The sequence below is a fragment of the Cryptomeria japonica genome, chromosome 2 (genome assembly GCF_030272615.1).
Source record: "Cryptomeria japonica chromosome 2, Sugi_1.0, whole genome shotgun sequence".
In the NCBI taxonomy this organism is placed as follows: Eukaryota; Viridiplantae; Streptophyta; class Pinopsida; order Cupressales; family Cupressaceae; genus Cryptomeria; species Cryptomeria japonica.
This window is the reverse complement of record NC_081406.1, coordinates 316,308,782-316,334,444: the sequence shown is the minus strand read 5'-3', so window position 1 is coordinate 316,334,444 and position 25,663 is coordinate 316,308,782. Positions and strand designations below refer to the sequence as shown.

Below are 25,663 nucleotides of genomic sequence, written 5' to 3'. Positions count from 1 at the left end.
GATTGTGATAAGAATCAACTAATGAAAGCAACCAACTAAGTTTCCATAAAAATGAGAAATGCCAATCTTTTCCTTACTTCACTTTTACGAAATGGACCCATAGCACAATCCTTATGATCATGGCATACCTTCAAGTGAAGGAATGAACTGAGAGTTTGTGTAGGCTCTTATTACCAAGCTCCCTCTGAAGCTTGAAGGCATGATAGTTCAAGAGTATCTTGAATAGAAGCATCAAAGGTAGGATAAAACATGATTCAATATTCCAATAGAATGAATTAACAAGAAAAATTCATGAACATGTAAGATAACTTATCTCTTTATTGACTAGACTTCCACCATTGAGAACATATGCAAAGATTGCTCAAAACAATTAGTATAACACAAGGATTTTGTACATTGCTAGTCCAAAGAATATGATCAACTTCACTCACTACACAACATTCTTTAATGTAAAAAAATGATTTCCATAACAGAGAGGTAGCCGTGCTTGATTTGATCAAAAAATTAAGGCAAGTGGATGACTTCAGAAAATTTTTGACAATCCAAAATATTACAAAGACCATAAGCAAGGTATATAAGCCAAATTGCCTTTCCAGCCAGTGCGTAAAATCAAATGTGAGTATCAACCACTCAAAAGATACAATGTAGTTGAACACAAACATGTGATCAAAAGAACTGAGTTAGATACCTCATTGATTTTTATCATCAAGAGAATACTTATTTCAAAATCTAATAGGCAGTATTGAAAAGATGGATATCACAATGAATATTATGTAAGGAGGAGAGTGAATGTCATGACATAAAAAAAATACATTAGAGCTAAAAGCAGTCCTCTACACATGAGCAACATAGCAAGGCTACAATGAAAGTATAACAAGGATTATGAGAGCTTTACGAAGAGCTGATGAGAACCAAGAGTTGCACAGTCACAACCCTACATGACAACTTTATCCAAACATAAAACATTCATAGAACAGAAAATACAGTCTATACGATGTTAAAAGATTTGATGCAAATCAAGAGACACACCATAAGATTATATAATTCCAGAGCAGCAAGACTATTGAGCATTTTAGATAGAATACGGTGCATCAGAACTATGCATATGCAGCAAGTATCATAAAGGATCAGATCATAATATCATTAGGCATAGCTATTGAATAGGATGACTAAGACATCTTACCTTTACATGCCTATCACACCAATGATTAAATGACACTATTCATTATATGTTTTCAACTAATGTTCCATATTTCTAAATCTCCTATAAATTTCATTCATCTTACAATCTTCCTATTTATGCGTGCTGGTATGTCCGTCAGGATACTCCTAGTTTTATATCTGAAACAAATGCTGATAATATTAAGTGTCAAGGATGATATATTCAGATCAATGCATCAATTTGGATCATTGCATATTCATAGCAAATCACATCAGGAAGGATGAGAGATAAACATACTCAAAAATAGAGAGTAAGATAATCCGAACTAAGGATTAGAACAAATTCTTAAAGCAAGAACAAAGCTCGAACTAGGGTGATAGTTACAAACCTTAGGATGACATTTATACCGCCCTTAATGGAATAAAAGAAATACTTAAGATCTGAAGCTAGAAGGAAACAAGTGCACAAACCAACATATGAAGGTACTCTCTGATGAAATAGTTAACAAACAAGAGAACCTTGTGCACTAGTTAAGATCCCAAACTAGAGTTGTAGAAAAGAACTAATACCAATAACGACAAGGCAGGCAAATACAAGTCTCCAAACCTTTCTTAACAGAGGTAAGCAAATGAGGGTAGAGGAGTAAGAACAACTGTATACAAAGATTGAACCCTTCATATTTTTGTTATGGCCCCATCTATGCCCTCAATTTGCCAGTAGGTATATTGTCCAGATTCGTTGCTGATTCATGCTAGCCCTAGTCCTGCAAAAGAATTAATACAAGATCTACCTTCAAGCTGTTAGGCTTTATAGAAGGAACCCGCTCTGATACCATTTAATTTTAGGATCAGACTGATAGCAGTAAACAAAAAATAATAAATGCAACACACATAACACAGTGATACCCTAGGAAAAACTCCCTCTTGGAGGTGAAAAACCCAGCATGAATGTCTCAGATCAGATTAGGATAAACACAGTAGCAGATTACAATCTTAACCCTTTTTAGGGCACATAATAACTTATCTGATATATAGATCTGATCAGAATTGATGTCACCACCCAGAATGCAGATTGCTGATCATATATTGCAGTTCACTTGTCTTGGAGAGAGGTCGCTCAGCATGAACAAGAATTCAGTAGTGCATAGCAGGTTCGGCAGCCTAGAATGATAGTTTGCCCACTATGGAAGATGGATCGCCAGCCTTAGACAAAATTCGCTTGACTGGAGATATCAATTCGCTAGTAATGTTTGCTGATTAGAAAGCAGAGGGCAGATCACTAGCCTGGATAGCGAATATAACTCATTGAAGATGATTCGCCAATAGTAGATAGCTTGCTGGTTGATGTGCAGAGGTAAGTCGCACATTAGAGAGATAGATGATTCACTAATCTGATTGTGATTTGACCTCAAATCGCCTTGCATATATAGGTGCTAATGCCTTTTATAGGTCTCTAGTCGGCCTTGCATAATTTTGGCACCAAGAATCACAAGTTACATTATGATTTACAAGTTACACATATGGGTCTTGACCTATTACAAGTTACATTATGGGTCTTGCCCAATTTTCATATTTGCAAGTTACATACACCGCCCAAATAGGGCTAGACCTAAACAAGAATTTATGTAACAAAATGTGATAGCAAGCATGGCTAAGGCCGACATGGCCATACACATGCTAAGTGTGCTAGGTCGGCCCTAGAAGGGATCTGACTTAGCTACAAATATCAACATCCTTAATGGTTACAAGTTACATAATGCGTTTGGGTCCAACCCAATACAAGTAATACTTATATTTGATCCAAACTATCTATTATTTCAACAAAATATGCATTCTTAAAGTGCCAAAAATGCTCCCAAAATGGACAGCTAGGTTGGGAAATGTCAAACTGCAGCGAAGAACTTTAATAAATGCAGATTCCAGCTTTAAATTAACCCCAATGGCTGCCCTAGAAAATTCATTTGGGCCTTCAAGAAGTGGTATAGCTGGCTGAGAATGGTGCGGCTAGCTAGAAGAAGATATAACCAGCATATAGAAATAAACCCTCTTCAATCTTCTCCAAATTTAATTGTCAATAAGCTTTGAGGGCTGATATATATAATCTCCAACATGCCCAATTTGACCTTTGAATGAAACCACCAAGTATTCTCCAGATTGTATCTCTCAACAATGTAGAGAATGTTGTCTGCAAGGGTTTTCGTCCTCACAAACAAAGATGAAGAAGCAATCTCTTCCGAAACAAAAGAAATATGAAAATCAAAAGTTAACATTTCTACAAATGAGAGCCCCAATCCTCCTTTTATATTTTTTTTTGGCTAGAATAAGGAATAAGAAGTAAGGTCCTGTTGTGACCATTTCACACATCGCCCCATCGCAAATGGGGACCCCCTCTTTTTGCTTGTTTTTCGCTCGTTTTCGCTTTTGTTTTTAGGGTTTTGTTAGTTAGTTGGTTGTCTGGATTTAGGGCCAAGCCTTAGGGTTTTAAATTTTGCCTTTTCAAGCCAAAATCCGGTTGTTTTTTGGGAGCTTTTGAGCTTCTTTTCTAGAATGCAAATTTTGAATGCAATGATTTCGCCAAAATGGTCTAATTTTCAATTGGAATGTTCATGCAGAGCTTGAATTTGTCTAAGTGTTGACCGTCAATATGAATTTTTGTCTGATTGAATATTTTGACCAAATTTTGACTTTTTTGAATTTTGGTCCTGGGCATTGGAATTGATTTGTTTTCGCCTCGTGAAGTGTTAAAATGTGAAAAATCTTGTTATTTTGGCCTGTAGGAGCAAAATCGCTCCTGTCCCTCAGTGAAGGACGGGAGCTCAATTTCAAATATCTCATCGTCCCTGCAGAGTCCAGACAAATTTTACGTTTGAAATGATGGAGAACGACGAGATCTTTCCATTGAATATAAATTGAAGATTTTCATGAGCACAGAAATGCCTCCAGGAGGAAAATCGCTCTTGTCCCTCAGTGAAGGACGGGAGCTCAATTTCAAATTTCGTCTTGTCCTTGCAGGATTTCGAGAGCTTAATGATTTGAGGACGTCCAAGGGAGGATGCTTTGCTAAATGAATATAATTTGATATGCAAAAACGAAGGAAAATGACCTATATTGACTAAATCGCTCCTGTCCCTCTCCAAGGGACCAGGGCGAGGTACCTTGTAGCTCTCGTCCCTCTCCCAGGGACCAGAGCGATTTCCTTCATTTTGCAAAATCCAGACAAGGGTCAAGGCAAGTTTACGTTCAAAAACAAAGGAGAACATGAGATGAACGCATTGAATATAAATTGAAGATTTTTGGGACGTCCATAACAGTGTTAAATGCCTAGTTCGCTCCTGTCCCTCAGGAAGGGACCAGAGCGATTTTTGATATAATTGCTTTTCTTGCAAAGTTACAAATGATGTCAAGGCATGAACGAATAGAGTAGAGCATGACAAATCCATTGAATATAAATTTGGAAGGAGACAAAGTGAAATGAAGGCCACAAGAGCAAGTTCGCTCCTGTCCCTTTCCAAGGGACCAGGGCGATACAATGATTGTATTGCTTCTTGTTCATGTTTAAACCGATCCAAGTCAAGACGAAGGGTGGCGAAGACATTTTAGGGCATTTCCATCAAGCGCAAGGTTGTAAAGGTCATCACATGGAAGGAATGTGCACTCTAAGACCCAGACCGCTCCTGTCCCTCTCCAAGGGACCAGAGCGATATTTCCATTAAGGCATCGATTTCAAAGGATAAGCAAATATTAAGTTATCAAGAGGACTTAAAGGACGTCATTTCACGCAATGAAGATAATTGCAAGTTGGTAAAAACAAGAACAAGCTCGCAATGATGAACTTCGCTCCTGTCCCTCAGGAAGGGACCAGAGCGATGTTAGATGCATTGGCCATTTCATGCAAAATTTACGTAAGGACAAGACGTTGCAATGTTTTATGGGGTCCATGCCGTGATAAAAGATGATATACAAAAGTTTTTGAACGTAAAATGATCACCATTTTGAGCATGGAGGCTATATCGCTCCTGTCCCTCTCCAAGGGACCAGGGCGATTTGCTTTGGATTCCTTGTTTTGGTTCAAGATCAAGCTAAGTCAAGACGTCCTAAGATTGCATATGGTCCAAGGCATCGTTTGAAGATAATTCGCAAGGGTTTTGAACGTCCAAACATCGCCAAGTAATGTAAAAGCCCCATATCGCTCCTGTCCTTTGGACAAGGACCAAAGCGATTATTGCAAAAACACTCATACTCCTTCAAAGGCAAGTCAAGGCGAGGATGGACGAGGTAAGGGACATCGTTGGGAAAACGTTGCAAAGGAGATCGAAGTTTAAAAGTCGCCAAGATCAAGGAGAAATAATGGATCGCTCTTGTCCCTCTCCAAGGGACAAAGGCGATGGTCCCTTTAATACGTCCAAACACATAATGAAGACAAATGGAATAAAGCGCAAAGGACACAAGCAATGATATTATTCGCGTTACAATGAAGGTTCGAAGGTCAAAGATACAAGATGAACATGAAGACATGGAGATCGCTCCTGTCCCTCTCCAAGGGACAAGGGCGATGTTAGGCAAAACACACGATATTCTTTGAAAATCACGTTAAGACAAGGACGCACAAGGTTTTAAATGGCATTTGGAAAATGATACAAGGAGAGGATCGTACCAAAATGGAGAATTTCAAGCAAAAAACTTAGGATCGCTCCTGTCCCTCTCCAAGGGACCAGGGCGATAATGGTCATAAGATGCACTTGCTCGCACAAGAAAGAAATTCAAATTCGAAGGACCACTAGATGATCGATTTGGGACGTGGAAATGAAGGAGTCGAACGTTGAAAACGCAAGAATCATGCCAAAGATGGTGAATCGCTCCTGTCCCTCTCCAAGGGACCAGAGCAATGAGGTACGTCCCTTTATTTTCATATTTTTGGCGCCAAATTAAACAATTCAAATTTCCTTAAATGCTAAATTGATTTAAAAATTGAAAATTCTATTTAAATTGGCATTTAATATGGCGTTAAACATTTATTAATTATTTTTTTGCCTTTATTAAAAATCGAAATTCTCATTTAAAAAAAAAACGCAAGGCATTAATAATTAATTATTTAATTAATAAAAAATCGATTTCAAGCGCTCATTTAAGGAGGTCGGCCTTCTTATTTTATTGCAAATCATTTAAAATTATTTTTAAAAGTGTTTTTTATCTCAAGTCGGCCAAAGGGGTGAAGGATGAGAGCGCTATATAAAGGGGGGTAAAAACTATCATTTCTACATCATTATTTTACCTCTCTACATGCGAATTAAGGAAGACGAAGGAAAGTGTTAAGTGTGTTCAAAGATAGTGCGAATATTATCCAAGGTGGTGCGAGTTTCATTCATCCAAAGGTGGCGCTTCGATCCAAAGGGTGGCGCTTTATCCAAACCAAAAGTGATGCGAAGTATATCATCAAGTATAGAGTGCGAATTGCGTTGAAGACCAAAGGTGGTGCGAACTTGAGGATACATTGAGGCGAATTTGCTAAGGACTTGGAGATTTGTTTATGCGAACTTGAAGATCCATTTGAGACCACGTCCAAGGCGATAATTGAAGATCACATTCTCTCCAGAGGTGGCGAAGTCAATTTTGAGGAGATCATATTGAAGATTATCTTATACCTCAAATTTTGCCTAGGCAAATTTTGTTTTTGCATTCTAGAGTTAGCTCTCTATCGAGGTATGGCGATTTAATTGTTATTGTTTTATTCATTCATCGTCATATTTCAAATTTTGAAATTTTGAATTTTGAATCTCTTGGCTCAATCGTTGTATTTTAGGAAATGATAACTCTAGAGACTTATCATGAGGTTTCCTAAAATTTATCTCTCTTATTTACGTTATTTATTGCAAAATCTATTTCTTATAATGAAATGTTGTGTAGGTATGGCGACCCCAAAGGCGGGAGCATCCACCAGTCGCTCGGCTCTCGTGAAAGAAGATCAGAAGACCGAAGAAGTGGAGACCAAGATCGTGTCCAAGTGGAGTAACATTGGAGATACCAACTTGGGGAACTTTAGCACAAAGAAGTTCCGGGAGGTCCCTTACATCGGCAAGCCATCACCTGTCGCCCGGAGAATAATAGAGAGTGGCATCATTAAGGCGGCCGGTTTTCCTCCAGCCATTCAGTGCCACGAGTTGATAATCGAGTGTGCCCGTCATTACAATCCGCAGTCCAGGACAATTGTGTCCAATGAGGGAAACACTTTGGCGTACCTTTCAGAGGAAGCCATAAGTGAAGCCTTCCATCTTCCAGAGCACAGGGACATGATATACAAGAGCATTGAAGGAGCCAGATCAGTGTACGATGATGATCCAGATGCTTGCCTAAGCATAATCAACAAGAACTGGCTACTCAAGAGTCGTCCCCGTCTGAGCAAAGTACCGAACACACCACACAGGATTGATTTCCAGGAGGAGTACAGAGATTTGATTACCATGCTCAACAGAGTTACAGGAGCACCTCATGCCTTCTATTTTGAGAAATGGATGTTTTATTTCATCCAGGTGATTGTCCAAGGAAAGGGTACAATACATTGGGCTGGGATAATTAGCCATTGCTTGGACGTACAGTTGAGAAGACTCAGGGCTACTAAGTCCTTCCACATGAGTTCATACGTCATCTATGCCTTAATCAGGAGCGTTGAGTACGCAGGACTACCTCACAGAGGAGTGATTGGAAGAGGACCCGGCGAGGTCAGAGTTTGTGAATCCTATACCTACTTGCATCATCCACCAGGGAAGAACTACAAGTTAATCAATGATACTTTCACGATGAACATCACAAGGACGTTGCAAGGAGGGATTCACAACAGATTATCTCAGGATGCCCAGGAGTTCATCAAGAGGTACGGTGCTTGGTTCATTCAAATTCCCAAGTTCACTTACATTAGAGTGCATGGATGTCCTTTACCTCCATACATGTTGCCGAAGTACCCGACAGACAGAATTGTGTTACTTGAAGTAACAAGGCAGTTGGCAGCATATGTGAAGGCATTCAGACACAGACATCAGAATGGAGTTCAGGTACCTATTATTTTGGGTAATTCAGTTGAGGTATGTCCTAATGTCTTAGCCATGGATGACGCAGAGAAGGAGTTAGCCTTGTATCCTTTTTCATCTTTTGCTTGGAGGAATAGTTTTGATCCACATGGACATTTAGAGGAGACGGTCGGTAGAAGATTTAGACATGAGTACCAAATTGAAGATTTTATGATGAATCTCCTAGATGATCTCGAAGTGAAACGAAAGATACATTCTAGATTGCCTTTGGATTTCATCAGGAAATGTAAGATTTACAGAGTAGCCGACCAAGCTCAGGACAACGGCAGGCACATCCAATCTTCATATGATAGAGAAAGCAAAACAATAAGTTTGAATTGGAATGAGCCCGAGGCCGTGGATTTAGATGATTTGATGGCACCAGTCTTGTCTTGTACTCGCAGATGGGTAGACGTTCAGCATCAGAAGTTGAGAGAACAAGGCATAGCCATGTCTTTTACTTTGGAAGAGAAACCAGCCGAAGGTGGAGCCAGTGTTAGTGAAGGCAATCCTAATCCTAGGAATTCAGGTTAAGGTAACCTTCGATGTGCCAGTGAGGGCAATCTCCATTCGAGAGGTTCGAAGAGAAAGAAAAGATCAGAAAAGAAAGAGTCTTCCAAGAAAAAGCAAGGTGCCAACAAAGATCAAACACCAGGTACTTCTTCCAGACCAGAGGATAGAACAGTTCGAGTGGAAGAGTCCATGGAATCGATGGTACAGAATGACAGACAGGAGGAAGAACAGGCACAGCATGTTTCGTCCGATGGATCTCTCCAAGACTATGATTTAGAAGAAGATAATGAAGTAACATCTCCTCCCAGACAAGAAGAAATAGTACATAAAGAAATTCAAGTTCAAGAGACAAGATCAAATATCCCAGATTGGTTGAAGGAAAGATTGACTAAGGTGATCGTAATTGAGGACGAGGACAGTGCAATTGATTTAGAGAGCCTCGTTGGGCGTTCACATATGACAACAGAGAAGAAGAAGGCTACAAAGATGTCCAAGATGATTCGAGATGAGACTGGATCTAGAAAACTGCAGATAGCTACACCGGCAGCAGACAAATATGAGGGTGAGATCCTAGCAGAAGACTATCATATACAGACTATTGAGTTAGGACCTTCCACAGCAGAGCAGACTTTAGATGATGCCACCGACACATTTGAGGCATTGAAGGACAAGTTTAGAGAAGAAGTAGAAAAGAATAGAAAGCTTGAGAAAGAGGTCAGTGCATGGAGGACGTATTTCAGTCACATCAATGAACCTTTGGGACGTCAGGATCCAGTCAGATCACCATTGCAGGCATTGCCCCTTCAATCAATCAATGAAGCAGAAAGATTCAGGAACCTGGTCCAGCGTACATGTGGTTGGATGGATAGATCTCACACGGTGGCCATAGAGTTTGTTACAAGGATGTCGAAGATCACCCACCAGGCTATCCAAGTTCTTGAGATTATTCACAGATTGATGGCAACAGTAGCTGCGTTTGCCCATACCAAGGACGTTGTCATCCCTGTCTTGAAAGTTATAAGACACACATCCAGAAGAATTTTAGCACAAGAGAGGATCTTAGAAGGTGATTCTCACAGTTTGTTTCAGTGGTCAACCTTACTCCATATAAAGAGTGTTCTCTTTGAGGACATCAGTGTTAGATGTGGTCAAGTTGAGGAGGTGATCAATCCGATCCAGGACAGAGTATTTGAGGTACTTCGTACCATTCTTGGCAGAAGGATCGAGGTCGAGACAGATGTGGATTTACAAGAATTTGAGGATAGAATCAAGATCATCTTTCGCAAGGACGCAAATGTTACAGATGAGCAGTATGATCAGATGTATGCCACCATGCTCCTGATTGATAGAACAAAGGAACTTGAACCTACTTGGGACACAGCTCTTCTAGATGCATTTGATTAGGTTATCCACTTAGAAGAGAGTATCAAGAATCTTCCCGAGATTCCAAGCACAGAAATCGAAGGAATCGTGACAAAATTCATTGCATATGCTAAGAAAGAGAATTGGAAAGGGAATAAGATTCTAGATGAAAGGTTGTTACAGATGACATGACATCTTATTTCTCATTGGTTGATACCTCCTAGATTTTTGTGCCAAATTTAATATTTGGCTATGTATTTAATGTTGTTCAGTCAAAAGGAGGTCATTTGTAACAAACCCTAATTAGGGTTTAGGTGTCATGATCTTGTCCATTGATTTACTTTCAATCTGGACCTTTCATTGTAATTGGGGATGCTATTTATACCCCCATTTTTCATTTCATTTGAGAATAGAAAATAGTGAATAAGTGTGAGAGATAATAGTTGATAGAAAGATTAGAGTTAGAAGCAAATTTTATTTTGTAGCAAGATTGAGTCTTGAAGAGAGAAATTCAAGCAATTGTTGTATATGATGACTTGGAAATCAATAAAATATTGAAGTTATGGTGTTTTGTTGCAAATTTCTTGAGTTATCTTCATGGTTGTTGGATGTACTTGAATCACGCTCAATCAAAGTAGTTTGTTAATTTGAAAGACTAAGTGTGAGATTTGATATTTGGTAGGATTCGCAATCCAAACCACTAGCTTCTTGCTGATTGTAGGAACGCCTTGCGTGGTCGACTGGAAAACATTTTGAGTCCTTAACCTTCAAGCATTTTCGCATCTAGGATATGTACCTTCGTAGTAGTGTCCTTGGTCTTTGATGCATTGAACACCATTATTACCTTAGAAGATCGCACTAATTTCAAATGAGTTGTTATCTTATGGCAAAATTGAAGTTGGTTGAGTCTTGCCAAATCTCATTCATGCTAAGTCGTTCATAGGGTTAGGCTAGATTAGACTTCCTTAAACCCTGTCCTTTTTCCATTTTTTTTTGAAAGTTCCTTTTTAGATTAGTAAAATCTTTGAGCCCTTTGAATCTGTAAGACGCCTTGAAGGAAACAGCAAATCACATCATACCACTAAAAAGCTTGTCCACACGTGGAGACCCCACTAAAAGAACCTTGGAGTCCATCTAACTGATCCTTTTCGCAGATCTTCAGCAGTTAGAGACTATTTTCTCAAGAGAGGATAAGATGCCTGTCGGTATTTTATTCTGTGTATGATTGTGTATAAAATACACGTCAACAGGTCCATAGATGGCTTGTTGAGGATCGACTTTCATAAAGAGGTGAGCTCCTATCTGTGCTAGAAGTTGCGGGTGCTCGGGATTTGTAAACTAGAAATAGATATTGGGCACCTCCAATGCCAAAATTCCATTAGTGGGCTGACCCCTGCTATCAGTAGCAAAGAAAAATTCCCCTGCTCATCTACCTGACCCTGTCAATCCATGACTAGAAACTGATGCCTTATCCCTACTGTCTCTATTTTGTACCATATCTGCCGTCCCCCATGATTCAAATTTTGGAGTTGTACAAATGGATAAGATGCAAGATCATCCTGTTTGCTATTTAGTTTGAAGATGTAATGCAGTAGATTTTGTTAATGCTTTTCTCATTATTGACTCGAGAATCTTGTGTCATGCTTATATTTGATGATAGATCAAGTGAAACCATAATTTCTAAAAGTGTAATTGAGTTGTTTCCGAGCTATATTGGTCTTTTGACATGGCTAAAGAATTTCAATCTTTGAGGATCTATCAATTACTGTATATAGACAAGAATAACCATGCTTTGTAGTAGGTAACCCTGAAAAGTTATCTATGGAAAATGATTCCCATGGCTTGTTTGGTATTGGTAAATAATGTTAATTTTACTAATCAGATATAACAGAATTCAATGTAAACTGAAAATGTACTGAAAACACAATGCTCATAAACACAACACAGCAATACCCTGGGAAAACCTCCCTCTTGGAGGTGATAAACCCAGCCTTAAAATCCAATTATATTATGTCAAATATGAAGGCAATTGCAAGACATGAAACTTATCTCCAACTTCAGATCAGTTTGCTGCCAAAACAGTCTTCAGTGAATTCGCTTGACCGAGATGTATCAATTCTGCCTTGCTGTCTTGGAGATTTGATGTACAGATCTGTAGAAAGAATTCGCTTGCATGGAGATGATCGCTGCCCTTCCAGAAGTCTGTCTCAGACTTAAGATGACTATTGCAGACTTGACAACTTGCAGATCAGACCAGCCAATGGAGAGAGATGACCACTGACCTTCAATAAGCTTGAGATAAGAATTTCGCCAACTTGAAGCTCACTACAAGTTCGCTGACTTAGTTGATGTAATTCACATGATATGATTGATTGATTATGCCATGCAAATGACTTGCTTATATACTTGACTTGTGGTGTCAAGTCTCAAGTCGGCCTGCCTTATTAATTTAATAATAATATTATGTATATCGCTCAAATAAGTCTTGACCTATTAAGACGTTATTGCTTGATTGCCTTTACCACAAGCTACATGAGTTTGGGCCCAGCCCAATTACATAAATGATCGCTCAAATATATATTTGATTTTACTGCCCAAATTGGGCCTACCCTATCTACAAGTTACAATAAACAATTTTGGGCCCAGCCCAATGTAGATACATTTGTTCATATTTATTTGCTCATATAATCCGATCTAGCTATCGGTTTTCAAGAAATAAATATGCATGTGTTGATTCTTGTGAACCATCTAGGTAATAACAAAGGCAATATAGGATTTTAATTATACTTCACACCATAATATCCAAGATGTGACCAAAAGAAACACTTCTTGGAAACCATAAGAATCTTTTGAACTCCAAATTGACCTGCAACTTTGTTGAAATGAATTCTTATATTAGCTATTGGTACTCTGCCTCATGTGGTATACATAAATGTCCCAAATTGTTCAAGTGTCAATGCACGTATTAATGTGAAGTTGTCTTATCTCTATGGAATGCCTTATAGATACCTGCAAAGCATGAATAAGATTCGTACAAATTTGTTCAACTGCTGGTCTCATCTGAACTTGCATCAAGCATTGGGAGTTTAATCAAACAATCTTTTATTGGATTGGCCTTACCTCTCTTATGCATGATGTTTCATTAGATCTTTTGAGGATATGATGACCTCTTTTGATGTTGCTTATAATTTTGCAAGAATTGCAATGGCACGTGATCATGTGGATGATGATCTCCTTTCTTAATTTGTAGTGTTACCAAACATACTTAAGAAACCTTGCAAACGATTCACCAACTTGCAAGTGCTCATGGTTCAAAACTAGATGGTGAATTACTCACCTGGTAAGTCACAGTTGAGTTAGTAGCAAGTGCTACCCGGTTTACTTGCCAAAAATCTCATTTTTACCTGTGAGCTTGGCCTGCAAACTCATTGGATAGTGTCTCACACTGGCCCGTGAGTTAAAACAGCAAATAATGACCGTCGTTGTCACCAGCTTGACATTTGTTCAATTGTTCTTTGCATCGATTTTCAGTTGATTTGTGTTGTACTCATGGGAAATTCTTTGTACAGTGTCAACTTTTCAAGCCAAATGTTATTGTTTTCATATAGTAGAATCAGCACAGCAATGGGAGTCATGATAGTAGGTTGTTATTGTACTGCTTACAGATATTACCCCTAAGAGCATAGCCAGTCATAGTGCAACAGAATTGGCACACTTTGAGTGAACCCCTTGTCACTGAGAACAGACTCCAACTAAAGTTCAGAGGTGCAGAGTTGAGTGGGTCAATTGAAGGAAAAGAACAAGATATGAGAGAGATGTTGCAGGTTTCAAATCCATGCCTGTAGAAAAAGTGTTGGCTCCACATTTAGATGTAGTTGCTAGCTCACCAATGTCTCCTGTTGGGTGTAGGGATAGCTTTTGCAAAGGCCAGGAGTTGGGTGTCTTGCACACGGGCCTGCTAATTTTGCCCCTGATATCTTGTGAATTTTGAGGTTGCCGATGGATTTGGGAATAAGGAAAACATAACAGAAGTTTAAAAATTAAAAAATGGTCATTCAACCCAGCAGTGTGTGAATAGCTGTGATTGCTCCTCAAGACAAATAACCATGTTGTTGGTACAATTGGAATGTCTGATAGTAGTGGGTTTATGCTCTTTTAGGTTTTGGATGTCAATTCATTTTGTAAGATGGCCAATGGAGGCCTTGATGCAGTAAGCCTTGTAATCAGCATTTGGAGATAATAACTTGAGGGGATTTGCCCCTACTTTTCTTAAGTTTTCACCCATGATTGGTTTCTGCAGGTCACTCTTGTGTCATGCTTCCCTTTAATGCCATGCTTGCTCTCTTTTTGCCTAAGTTTATGGTTTTGGTTTTGGTATGGGGACAGGTACGACTTTGGGGTTTGTGCATGCCAGTGTGGCATTTGTTTTGCCTTGGGTGTTTATATATATAGATTAAAATTTTTAACTTATAAATACATTAATACTCATAAGTGCCAACAAACAAAATATTTAAATACCTTATAATTTGCAAAACAGGAAAATATTCATAAAATTACAATGTGATATTTCAATGATTTGTCAAATGTCACTGAAGATTACAATCAATATTAAAATGTCAGTGAATAAATTTTGCATGATGATACATCTTCTAGTTTTGATGCAAGATCATCTTTTAATAATCCGATTTGTGAGGCACCTCCTATTTCATGCGACAAGAATGGCAAGACATGGAATTAAAGTGATTGTTTAGGATACTCAATGGAGTAAGCAGGTGAATTTCACATTGATGGCATTGTGAGGTATGCTCGTCATTTATTTTTCAGCCCACATCAAATGATTTGACCATGTTTTTGATGGTGCATAAGAGTGGGATAGATGAGAGATTGCATAGATCACTCTGGTATGAGGTGCTTCCTCATACCAGATGAATATCTTGGAGGTCGGTTAGTTTGTTTCTACAAGATGAATATTATGTTTGGTTATAGGATAGGGAAAAAGAGACTTGGCACATTGGTATTCTAGCTACAATCAGAGTGGTGCAACAGAAGCCATCATGTATTGGGAATGGCAAACTCCCAATTTGACTTTGTGATCTAGAGATCTATATGATTTGTAGATTGCTTCACAATGCAACAAAGATTGGCAGAATCTTTGGCTCAGTTGCACCAGGTTGGTGCAACAGAGATTGGGCAGAGCATTCTACAGGTTCATTTGGGATCTTGGTATTGGCATACAAGTTTAGGTTGCTTGGGGACAAGTAATCTTTGGGAAGGGAGGAGTGCAAAGTCCTGATTTTTGGCCCAGGCATTTGAGGAGAACATAATTTAATTAATCTGAATTAAGTTATCTAAAATAATGTTTTCAGGTAACTTGTATTTAATTACTTTTACTTGTATGTTGAATATTTTATTTAATAAAGTGACTTACCTGGGTTCAAAATGAAATATTATAAAGTTAGAGCAAAAAAGAAATTACTATTTTAAAAGTGATTATATAGTTAAATTTCCTGAAAGCTCCGGGAGGGTTTAAAAGGATTATTGTGCAAACTCATTTCATATTTCAGAATGTTCATTTTGAAGAAACCCTATGAGAGTTTGAGCATTGGTTCAGCTATTCAGCCTAGGGTCAAAACCCTAAGGCAGTTATTGGTTTTGTGGATGAAAACCCACCTAATCAATCCTTTGTGAATTCATACAGAGTTCATAGGTGTGCAGAATGATTGAAAATTAAAGGTTTGTGAACAAATAAGGATTTGGAGTAAATCGATTCATCTTTTCCAGGTTTGCAGGTTCTAGGTACAAATTTATAGAGTTTGCTTGTGAATATAAATTTATGAGTGCTGTGTGTGCCAAATTGGCAATGCATATAGCTTTCAGAGTCCATTGTATTGTGTGTGCAAGTGGGAAAGAACAATTTTTTTATTTATTGTGGTGGTGAATGATTAGAGAAATCAAATAAAATTTGTACGGCTGAGTGATACCCAGCCGCACCATTCCCCAGCCATATCATCAAGTTCTTTGTTGAATTAAAGAAGCTGGTCATACCGTCTAGGATGCAGCCCTGTCCATTGAAAAAGTAGTTCAAAGTATTTTATTGAAAGATTTAAGAGTAGCTGCAGATAAATAAGGAACTAGAAAGGCTGTGTGGGAATTAAAGGAAGCATGGGAAAGTAAAAGGATAGATTCCCTTTTGAAGAATCTTTGGCGAATTTGATCTGCACTTCGAATTTGGACAGGCACTGAATATCTACTATGTGTGTTATGGAAGGTATCAATGTGGTTGGAAGATTCTTAGGTGACTTTCGTTTGAGATCTTTTGTTACTTTCCACTTAGCAGGTATATTGCTTTCTCAGCTATATAGTCCATGCATGGACAACATTAATGTTTCTTACTCTATTTCTTTGTTTAAAAAGATTGTGTATTCCAATTAATGAAATATCATCTTGACACTTTGAGAATCTTGGTCTTTGTTAGAAGTAGGTAACATATAGTCTTTTTAGTAGTTACAACTGTTAAGAATAATCTAGCTCATAATCAATTTGAAGGATATTAACTCTTCTAGTTGTGAAAAATAAATGTTAAAACACATTATCTAGCTTTACTGTTCATTCCCTCACGCTCTTAAAATACATATAAATGTTCCAAGTGGCTCCATAAACATGTGGAGTGGCAAAGTTATAAAGAGAACTGGATAAATTTAGTTTGGAATATGGTGTGAATAAATTTCAGAAACTTTAATATGATTTTCACTGAAAAAATAAGCAATGTGTAGGTTTTGAGTTGTAGGAGGCTTCCTTCCATTCAGCATGCAATGGTTAATCTTTATGTATTGGAATTTAGTCCAGAGCACGAGACAAGAGCTTGATTAGATTCTAACATGTTATTTGTATCTTGTTATTCCTTAGAAGCACACCTTACAATTCACAGAAAATAATTTGGTAGCACATATCCCAATTTTTTCTACATTTTCATCCTCTTCAATGCTATATTCGTTTGCATAAGATTGTCCAATGGTTTTCCTTGGAGTGATAGGAACTCTTCAAAATTTGGGCATCTAAGATCATCTATTTGCAATCATAGTTTTCAATGAGATTTATCGTCATTCTTTTGTATCAATAGGTGATGCTGGAAGCTAGGAGGGCTCTTCCTATGGCAGAGTCAAAGACACAGTTTATTGAATTAATAAAAGACAATGATGTTGTTGTTGTCAGTGGGGAAACTGGGTGCGGAAAGACAACTCAGGTATGCATGTTTCATAAACTATTAATCACATTCTTGTTTTGATGATCTTGTTATTCCTTTATTGTAAACTCTTAAGCACAACATGTTTATCTTTGAATTATGGCTTGTCTGTCTACAACTCATGCCATTGTCAGAATGATTTAGTTTGCTGACTGATGCAACTTTGAGGTCAAGAGCTTGCGTCTGCTTAGATTTCTTAGCCTGACAATTTATATGGATAAAAGTTACTGGTTCATGTTCATGGACTAATGGTTTCAAGGAACTCAGTTTCACTATTATGCTCCTAGGAGTGAAAATTTTCATGAACTGAGTCATTTTTTAGTTAGATCATTAGCTAAATCTCTGAGGTACCTTAATCAAATTTGTGAGAATTTGCCAAGATCTAGAGGCAATGGAAAGCACAAATAAGAGAGACAAAATATATGATAGGAATAAACTGTATTCTATCAAGATGAAAATACTGATCAACTAGCTCATCAATCGTTCAATGATTGCCCATACAAACAATGTAGATGAGCCTGCTTATATAGGCAAGGCTAGGGATATGTGAGCACACAAACATGACATGTGGCTCAATAAGAAACAAGGGTAGGTAGGAAATAGGTGTGGGTAGGTAGGAAAAACAATAAAATATTCCACATGAGGTAGATCACCCACCGAAGGTGGAATTATCACTCCACAATAAGTGGATATGATAAAGTAGTAACAAGATCAACACCATAAAAGGTGGAAATTCTCCTACACACACTATCCCAATGTGACACAAACACCCAAGTGTAATCATGGCATCGAATTGAAATTGACATTTTATTAGTACCCTAAAGTGACTAGAACGTTAGGAATTGTGTGATTCACCATAGTTAGTGAGTAAATAAGTTATGGGTCTCTATTTAGTAGCTTTATATCTCTTAGTTTTTGGTTAGTAGCTATTATAATAAAGTTTTTGAGTGAGTTTGTAACAACACCCACATATAAAAGAATTTAGTGGGGTTGATTCTTGGATTATAAGATCATAATAGAGGTATGTTCCAAGCCAACATGCTATGCCTTTGTATAAATATTTTCCATTATGTTCAATAAAATTTACATGATACTTGCATGCATTTTTTTCTATCGTTTGTAATTGGAGCACCTCTGATTCAACCCAGTTATTGAAAGATTGATTGTTGCCAAGGGGCAGCCCCGACTGATGGGAGTCCCCTTTATTTTAATTGCTGTATGCAGATGTAGTGAGAAATTAGATTAAAGCGATTTGTTAGTCTTTTGTTTGATTCATGTGAGATATTTTGTGCTTTGAAGTGTCACATAGATGACTCATGACATTATCTCAATTTCTGGGAAATGGATTCTGATGAAATTTTGATAGTATTACTAAAGTTGTATTTAAAAGCGTGTGGTAAAAGATTTTACTTAAGCTCATCTGAGTTGGAAGGTTTATTTTTTCTTAGCAAAAAAAGACATGCAAGGCCATCTGTCTAGACACTTAAGTTATATCAAGAGATTGGTTTCTCTTGAAAAACTTTTCGATCAACATGATCGTTATATCAAGAGACGTCAACAAGAAAGTACTGATTCTCCTATGGGATATGAGAAATATAATATTGGATCTACCAGAGATCCAAAGTTTGTCAATATTGGCAATAACTGCACTTCAGATGAGAAAGATCAGTTTATTCAGCTTTTGCGCCAATACCATGATGTCTTGGCGTACTCATATGATGATCTAAAGTCCTTCCAACCCAAGGAAGTGCAACATGACATTCCTCTCAAGCTTGGCGCGAAACCTTTTAGACAGAAGCAACGCCAATATAATCCGAAGATTTCAGGTACCATTCTTTCTGAAGTTCAAAAGATGCTTGATGCTCGGATTATCTTTCCCATCCATCATTCAACATGGTTGGCGAATATAGTACCGGTGCGTAAGAAGAATGGAGAAATACGTATCTGTGTGGATTTTAGAAATCTTAATCAGCTATCACTCAAGGACAATTATCCATTGCCAATCATGGATCAAGTCTTGCAAACGGTGACAGGCTCCGAGATGCTATCTATGCTAGATGGATTTTCGGGATACAATCAGATTGAGGTTAGTGAACCTGATCAACACAAGACTGCATTCACCACTCCATGGGGTACATTTGCATACCGCAGAATGCCTTTTGGGTTGATCAATGCAGGAGCTACTTTCCAGCGAGCTATGGACTTGGCTTTCCGTGGTATTGTGGGAAGGTATATTGTAGTATATCTTGATGATCTTACTGTTTTTTCTAAAGATCGTGAGAATCATCTTTTTCATCTACAAGATGTACTTGAAAGATGTCGCAAGCATGGAATCTCTCTTAATCCCAAGAAGTCAGTTTTTGGGGTGACGGAGGGAAAACTTCTTGGTCACATTGTTTCCAAGGAGGGTATAAAAGTTGATCCCGAGAGGGTTAAATCAATTCAGAATCTCCCTTTGCCATCCAACAAGACTGCTGTTCATTCCTTTTTTGGTAAGGTTAATTTTCTGCGAAGATTCATTCCTGACTTTGCGGAGAAGACTCGTCATATTGTGGGCATGATGAAAGGAAAGTCTTCTTTCCATTGGAATTCTGAAGGAAGAGTGACATTCAATGAAATTAAAGATGCAATTGCTCATGCACCCGTGTTGGTTTGTCCCAATTACACTAAGGAGTTCATTATGTATAGCTATGCTTCCGAGCATACTCTATCAGCTATTCTGATGCAGAAAAATTCAGAAGGAATTGAATCTCCTATCGCTTTCATGAGTTGTCCTCTGAAGTCTCATGAACTCAAGTATTCCTCTATTGAGAAGAATGCCTATGCGGTGGTTAAAGCAGTTAAGAACTTCCGTTTTTACATCTTGAATTCTCATACCATTGTGTTAGTTCCTGATACATCAGTAAAATCTATTTTAACACAACAGGAGTTTGGCACAAAAAGAGGAAATTGGATCGCAAAAATCCAAGAGTATGACTTGGAGATCAAGCCTACAAAGCTTGTTCGAGGAAGAGGACTCTATCAGCTGATGGCGGAAGGTATTCCGAAGGAGCGAGAATTGGATGATTCGGAAGATCTTCCCAAGGTGTTGTTTGTTAGTACTACTGATGAATGGTACTCTAATATAGCATTTTTCTTGACCTATGGCGAATGTCCACAACATTTGACATTCAAGGAAAAAAGAAGTATCAAGTTGAAAGCTGCAAACTTCGTATTATGGGATACTGGTTTGTACAAAAAAGCCATTGATGGTACTTTCCTCCGTTGTGTTGACAAAGCGCAACAAACTAAATTGCTGGAATCTTTCCATGACAAGGCTTGTGGTGGACATTTTTCTGCGCCAGTGACCGCTCATAAAATTTTAAGAGCAAAATATTATTGGCCTACACTCTTTCAAGATGCTTTCCGGTGGGTACGTAAGTGTGTACATTGTCAGCAGTTTGTAGGCAAACCAAAGCTTGCAGCATTACCATTGAAGCCGGTTATTGTTGAAGAACCTTTCCGGCAATGGGACATTGATTTCATTGGTGTGATCAATCCCTCCTCAAGTGCAGGTCATTCCTATGTCCTTACAGCTACTGATTATTTCACCAAGTGGGTGGAAGCCATACCAGTAAAGAACGCTACTTCTGAGGTAGTATGCAGATTCCTCAAGGAGAATATTATTTCCAGGTTTGGTGTTCCATTCAAAATTGTGACTGATAATGCAGCTACCTTCTCTTCCTCAGAAATTTCACAATTTTGCTTTGAGTATAATATCTTGTTAACTCATTCTTCTGATTACTATCCCCAAGGTAATGGTCAGGTGGAATCTAGTAACAAGAATTTGATTACTATTATTCGCAAACTTGTGGAGGAAAATCAAAGGTCCTAGCATAAGGCTCTTTTTGATGCTTTATGGGCGGACAGGATTACACCTAAAAGGGCTATTGGTATGTCACCATTTCAGCTTCTTTATGGGATCAATGCAGAAATACCCATCACTTTGGAACTTCCTGCTCTCAAGTTATCTAAAGCAATTGAGGATCAAACTTATGAGAATGCTTTAGACAAAAGGATCATGTATCTTTCCCAGCTGGAAGAACAAAGAACACAAGTGGTAGACCGAATTGCTCAGCATCAGCAACAGGTCAAAATTCTTTTTGATAAGAAAGCAAAGCAAAAAGGATTCCAAGTTGGTGATCGTGTTTTGCTTTGGGATAAGTGAAGGGAACCGAAAGTTTTACATGGCAAATTTGATTCTCTTTGGCGAGGACCCTTCACCATTCACCGTATTGCTGGAGAAGATAGTTTTATCTTGGCTTATCATGATGGAACACCATTTGCACTGCCATATAATGGTCAGCATTTGACGCATTACTTTGAATGAAGATTCGAGGTAACTTTTTGTACATAATGTCTTTCTCTTGTTTGTTTTTCGTCTTTCGTTTGTTTGTTTTTGCTTTGTTTGACCCTGTGACCAAATGGATAAGAGGAAGGCACTTAGAGTTCTGGATTCTTTTCTCTCATAATCTTGAAGGATAAATGAAAGAATTCCCTAGTCAGAGCCAGTTGTTGTCCTCATTTTTGTTTTCAAAAATGAAGGACCACTACGGGAAAATTTTTATGAAAAAATTGAAATTTTTACTCTATGGCACGCTTCCCGAGGCATAATTTTGACTAATCCTTGGACTGGCTTGATCCTCAGTCCATTCTCGAACTACGTTCCGAATTTCGTCCAATTCTGGGTTCGTTTGCTATGCCTTTCCTTCAATTTCGGGTTTTAAAACCCAGACTGCAGGTGGAGAATTTTGTTCAAACTACAAGTTTTAATGATATTCATTGTTATGGTCTTTGTAGGGGAATTTTTGATCAATTACATGTGCACTTTTATTTTAAATATGTCACTTGTAATTTATTTTAAGTTTCCCCTTTAATGTTTTTATCTTTTTATTGTTTTTTGGTCATTTTTAGTTAAAATAGGGATTTTTTGGCTCAACTGCAAGTAAACTTGCAGTTTGTTCAAAAAACCCCTACTTTAATGGTTTTCACATGTAATAGGGATTTTAAATCCCCATTACATATGTGCAGGTGTTTTTAACTTGTTGTAGGGATTTTATTTCCCTTTTACAAGTATTTTTAAACTTGCAGTTTGCTCCAAAAAACCCGATTTTGACATGAAAGTGCATTTTTGACAATTTTAAACTTGTCATTTGTCCAAAAAAACCCGATTTTGGCTTGATGAGTGAAAAAGTGAAAAATTAAACTTGCTATTTGTCTTAAAAACCCCGATTTTGACATGAAAGTGGGAAAAGTGAAAATCGAACTTGTTGTTTTCTATCTAAAACCCGATTTGCTTCATTTTGGACAAATCGAACTTGTCTTTTGGTCCAAAAAACCCGAAATGCAAGGGAAAAACGATTATTGACCATTTCAAGGCAAATTTTGTGGAGAAATTGTTGGAGGAAGGAGGCGTTTTGGTTTGCATCCTATCTTCATGCATTCTTGGACATCTTTCACGCCATTTGGAGGATACATTTGCTGGTTTTTTGCCCTAAATCAACAACCACGTTTTTCTTTAATGCCACATTTTGAGGGGTTAAATCTTTAACAAATTGCAAACTCCTAAATCGTTTTGCCCTTTCTCACCTAGGCGTGGAGTTTGGGAGGAGTTTTAAGCCATTTAATGATGCCCTCCAATATGCAACAAGTGCCATGTTTTTTCCTCCACGTGAATCATTATGGCTGCATTTTAGAAGTGTTGAATGCCACGCATCTTCAAGAACATGGATCGTTTTAGCTTGAAGTACCAAGGCGTTGAGGTTTAAGAAGCATTCAAGCATTTTCCATGACATTTTGCTATTGCTTGGTGCCACGTTTTTCCATATAAGACATTTTTGCAAAAAACGTGATAAGGGTTTGGTATTCCGGATTGCTCCTTTTCACCGGTTTTGCTTCTTCATTTCAAGAATTGTTGCATTGTTGGAGAAGCATTTTGCATTTTTAAGAAAGGTATGTTCTTCCTTTCTTCTCTTCATTTTATTATTTTCTTGTTTTCTTTATTTTTCGTTATTAGTTGCATTTTTTGGCATGTGATGTTCTTCCCCCAAAAAATTGGTTTTCGTGAAAGAAATCTTCCCCTTGAAATGCAATTGTTGAATTGCATTGTTCTTCTCAAAATTCCCTCTTAACTTGTATTCGGGATTTTTAATCTCGATTACAAGTTCGCTGGAAATTTTTGTCCTTCCCCTACAATTAAGGAATTTAATCATTTTTGGTTAAAATTCCAAGCTTGAAAAGTGTGAAATACCCCTCCCTTGCAAATTCGGGTTTTAAAAACCGGATTACATGTTGAAAAGTTCTTCCCGTTTTCATGAAAATGACTTTCCCAGATATTCCCGTTTCTATCCATTCACGTTCCCCATATCCGTACTTTCCATTTCCATCATTTCCCGCAAGTCAAAATCTCATTTTTCGTCCATTTCTCCATTTTCGAATTTACAAGTGTACTTGTATTCGGGTTTTAAAACCCCGATTGCATGTATGTCCTTTCCAACTTGTATACTTGTGAAAATTCTCCCAAGATCCGAAATTGGTCAAAGTCAAGATTTTCCCATTTCTACATATCTCTCTTCCTTTCACAACACTGTGAAATTCAGAAATCAAAGTTTTACCCATTTGAAGAAGGAAGAATGATATTTGCAGCTGATTATGATGTTGCCTTAACTCTTTTAAGTCTTCATCACAGCATTCCAGGTTCACAATCAATGTTAGATTTGCCGGCATCGCCAACTCCAAAGAAAATGAAATACAAATATGACAAATACCAGATTGAGGTTGCACCTTCCCAGGTTTCTTCTCCTTTGGATCGCATTAGGGACACGGAAATAGGGCATGTTGATATGACAGAATTCATCAACAGGGTAGAAGATCCACAGGATAACAACTTGCAGCGACTGTTGGACAGCCATATCCATCATGCATCTTCTTTCCCAGTGGCTGCCCTAGAACCTGAGTTTGTTCTTGCATGCGCCCATCATTTTGACAAAGAGTCAAGAGTCATCAAAAATGATGATGGTGAAGCTATAATTCGTCTTGATGCGGATACAATCGAGAAGGTCTTCAAAATACCTCCTGCACCTGTTTATATGGAAATCACCAAAGAAAGTGCAGCAGAGTATTATGTGAAAAGGGAAAAAGATTGCAAGCGACACATCAATAGATGGATCCAAGAGCCTCGTCCTTCTTTTTCAAGATGGACAAAGTTGTACCGTTGTGATTTCAAGTGGGAGATAGGAGACACCATCACTCTTCTCAGCAGGATGATGGGCCTTGAGCACTCTAATGTCTTTGAGCCATGGATGTATCAATTCATTATGTTCATACGGCAGTCGCATCACATTTCATGGGGTGAAATCATCAGCGATGCTTTGTGCGAACAACTTGCAGCAGTTCCTACCACTATGACCACCTTCATGAATTCTTATTTGGTATATTTAGCAGCGTCACTTAGACACTTTCCAGGTCTTTCTACCAAGGGTGATCGCTCGCTTATACCAGTTTGGGAATATTATGACCAGTTGCCATTGAAACCTAGCAGACTGCATTTCAGAAGAGTCCAAGATGCATTCTTCGGATATTTCATGTGTCAGTTTGACGTGGATCTCAGAAACAAAAGAGTATCAGATGAGGCGTGGGTCAAGGTGTCTGAGTATGGGTGTTTATTCCTGCAATTTCCCACCTTCACCTATATGAGGATTGGATGCTATGATGGACAGCCATACATGCTTCCAAGATACCCAACCGATAAGATAATTCTTATGGAGTTGGGAAGACAGATCATGGCTGTTCATACTTTTCAGTCTGCTAGACACAAGGTTGAAATGGGGATCTCTAGCACAAACCCATTGAAAATTGGTGGATACTCCCTTGTCACATCTGTGAAGGCTAAGGCCATGGAGGTTGAATTGCAGGAAATCAAGCTTAAGAGGTTCAAACCTAGAGCTGATTTTGATTATAGAGGTATGAAGGAGAAGATCAAGAAATCCTTTGTGCATGTTCATCGCATTGAAGACATCTGGGTAGATCTCCGCACGGAACCCGAAGTTCTGAAGATGGATTACTGCAGGCTCACTGTTGAGCAAATTGTTGACTTGAACTTGGTGGATATCCCATAAGGGATGATCGATGACGGGCATATACTTGATCCTGAATACATTTCACGAAGGGTTGAGGAAGCTCCACTTCCTTTGATCCAATGGTCACACAAGGAGTGTGTCTCCATCCTTGACAGATTTCAGCCTATCTTGGCCAACACTAACGCATGGCTGAAAAGTAATGCTGT

General features: G+C 38.2%; 1 protein-coding gene across 6 annotated transcripts in view; it reads left to right on the top strand.

The window, feature by feature from the left end:
* Nucleotides 1-25,663, top strand: part of LOC131070237 (DExH-box ATP-dependent RNA helicase DExH7, chloroplastic) — a 408,882-nt gene that overhangs the window by 69,911 nt on the left and 313,308 nt on the right. For all 6 annotated transcript variants that reach the window (XR_009371539.1, XM_058005745.2, XM_058005743.2 and 3 more), the window contains exon 12: nt 17,218-17,340. Coding sequence is in view for 5 of the 6 variants with exons in the window: in XM_058005745.2 (XP_057861728.2) it covers nt 17,218-17,340 (123 nt within the window). In the remaining variant the exon portion in view is untranslated. The remainder of the gene's footprint in view (nt 1-17,217; nt 17,341-25,663) is intronic.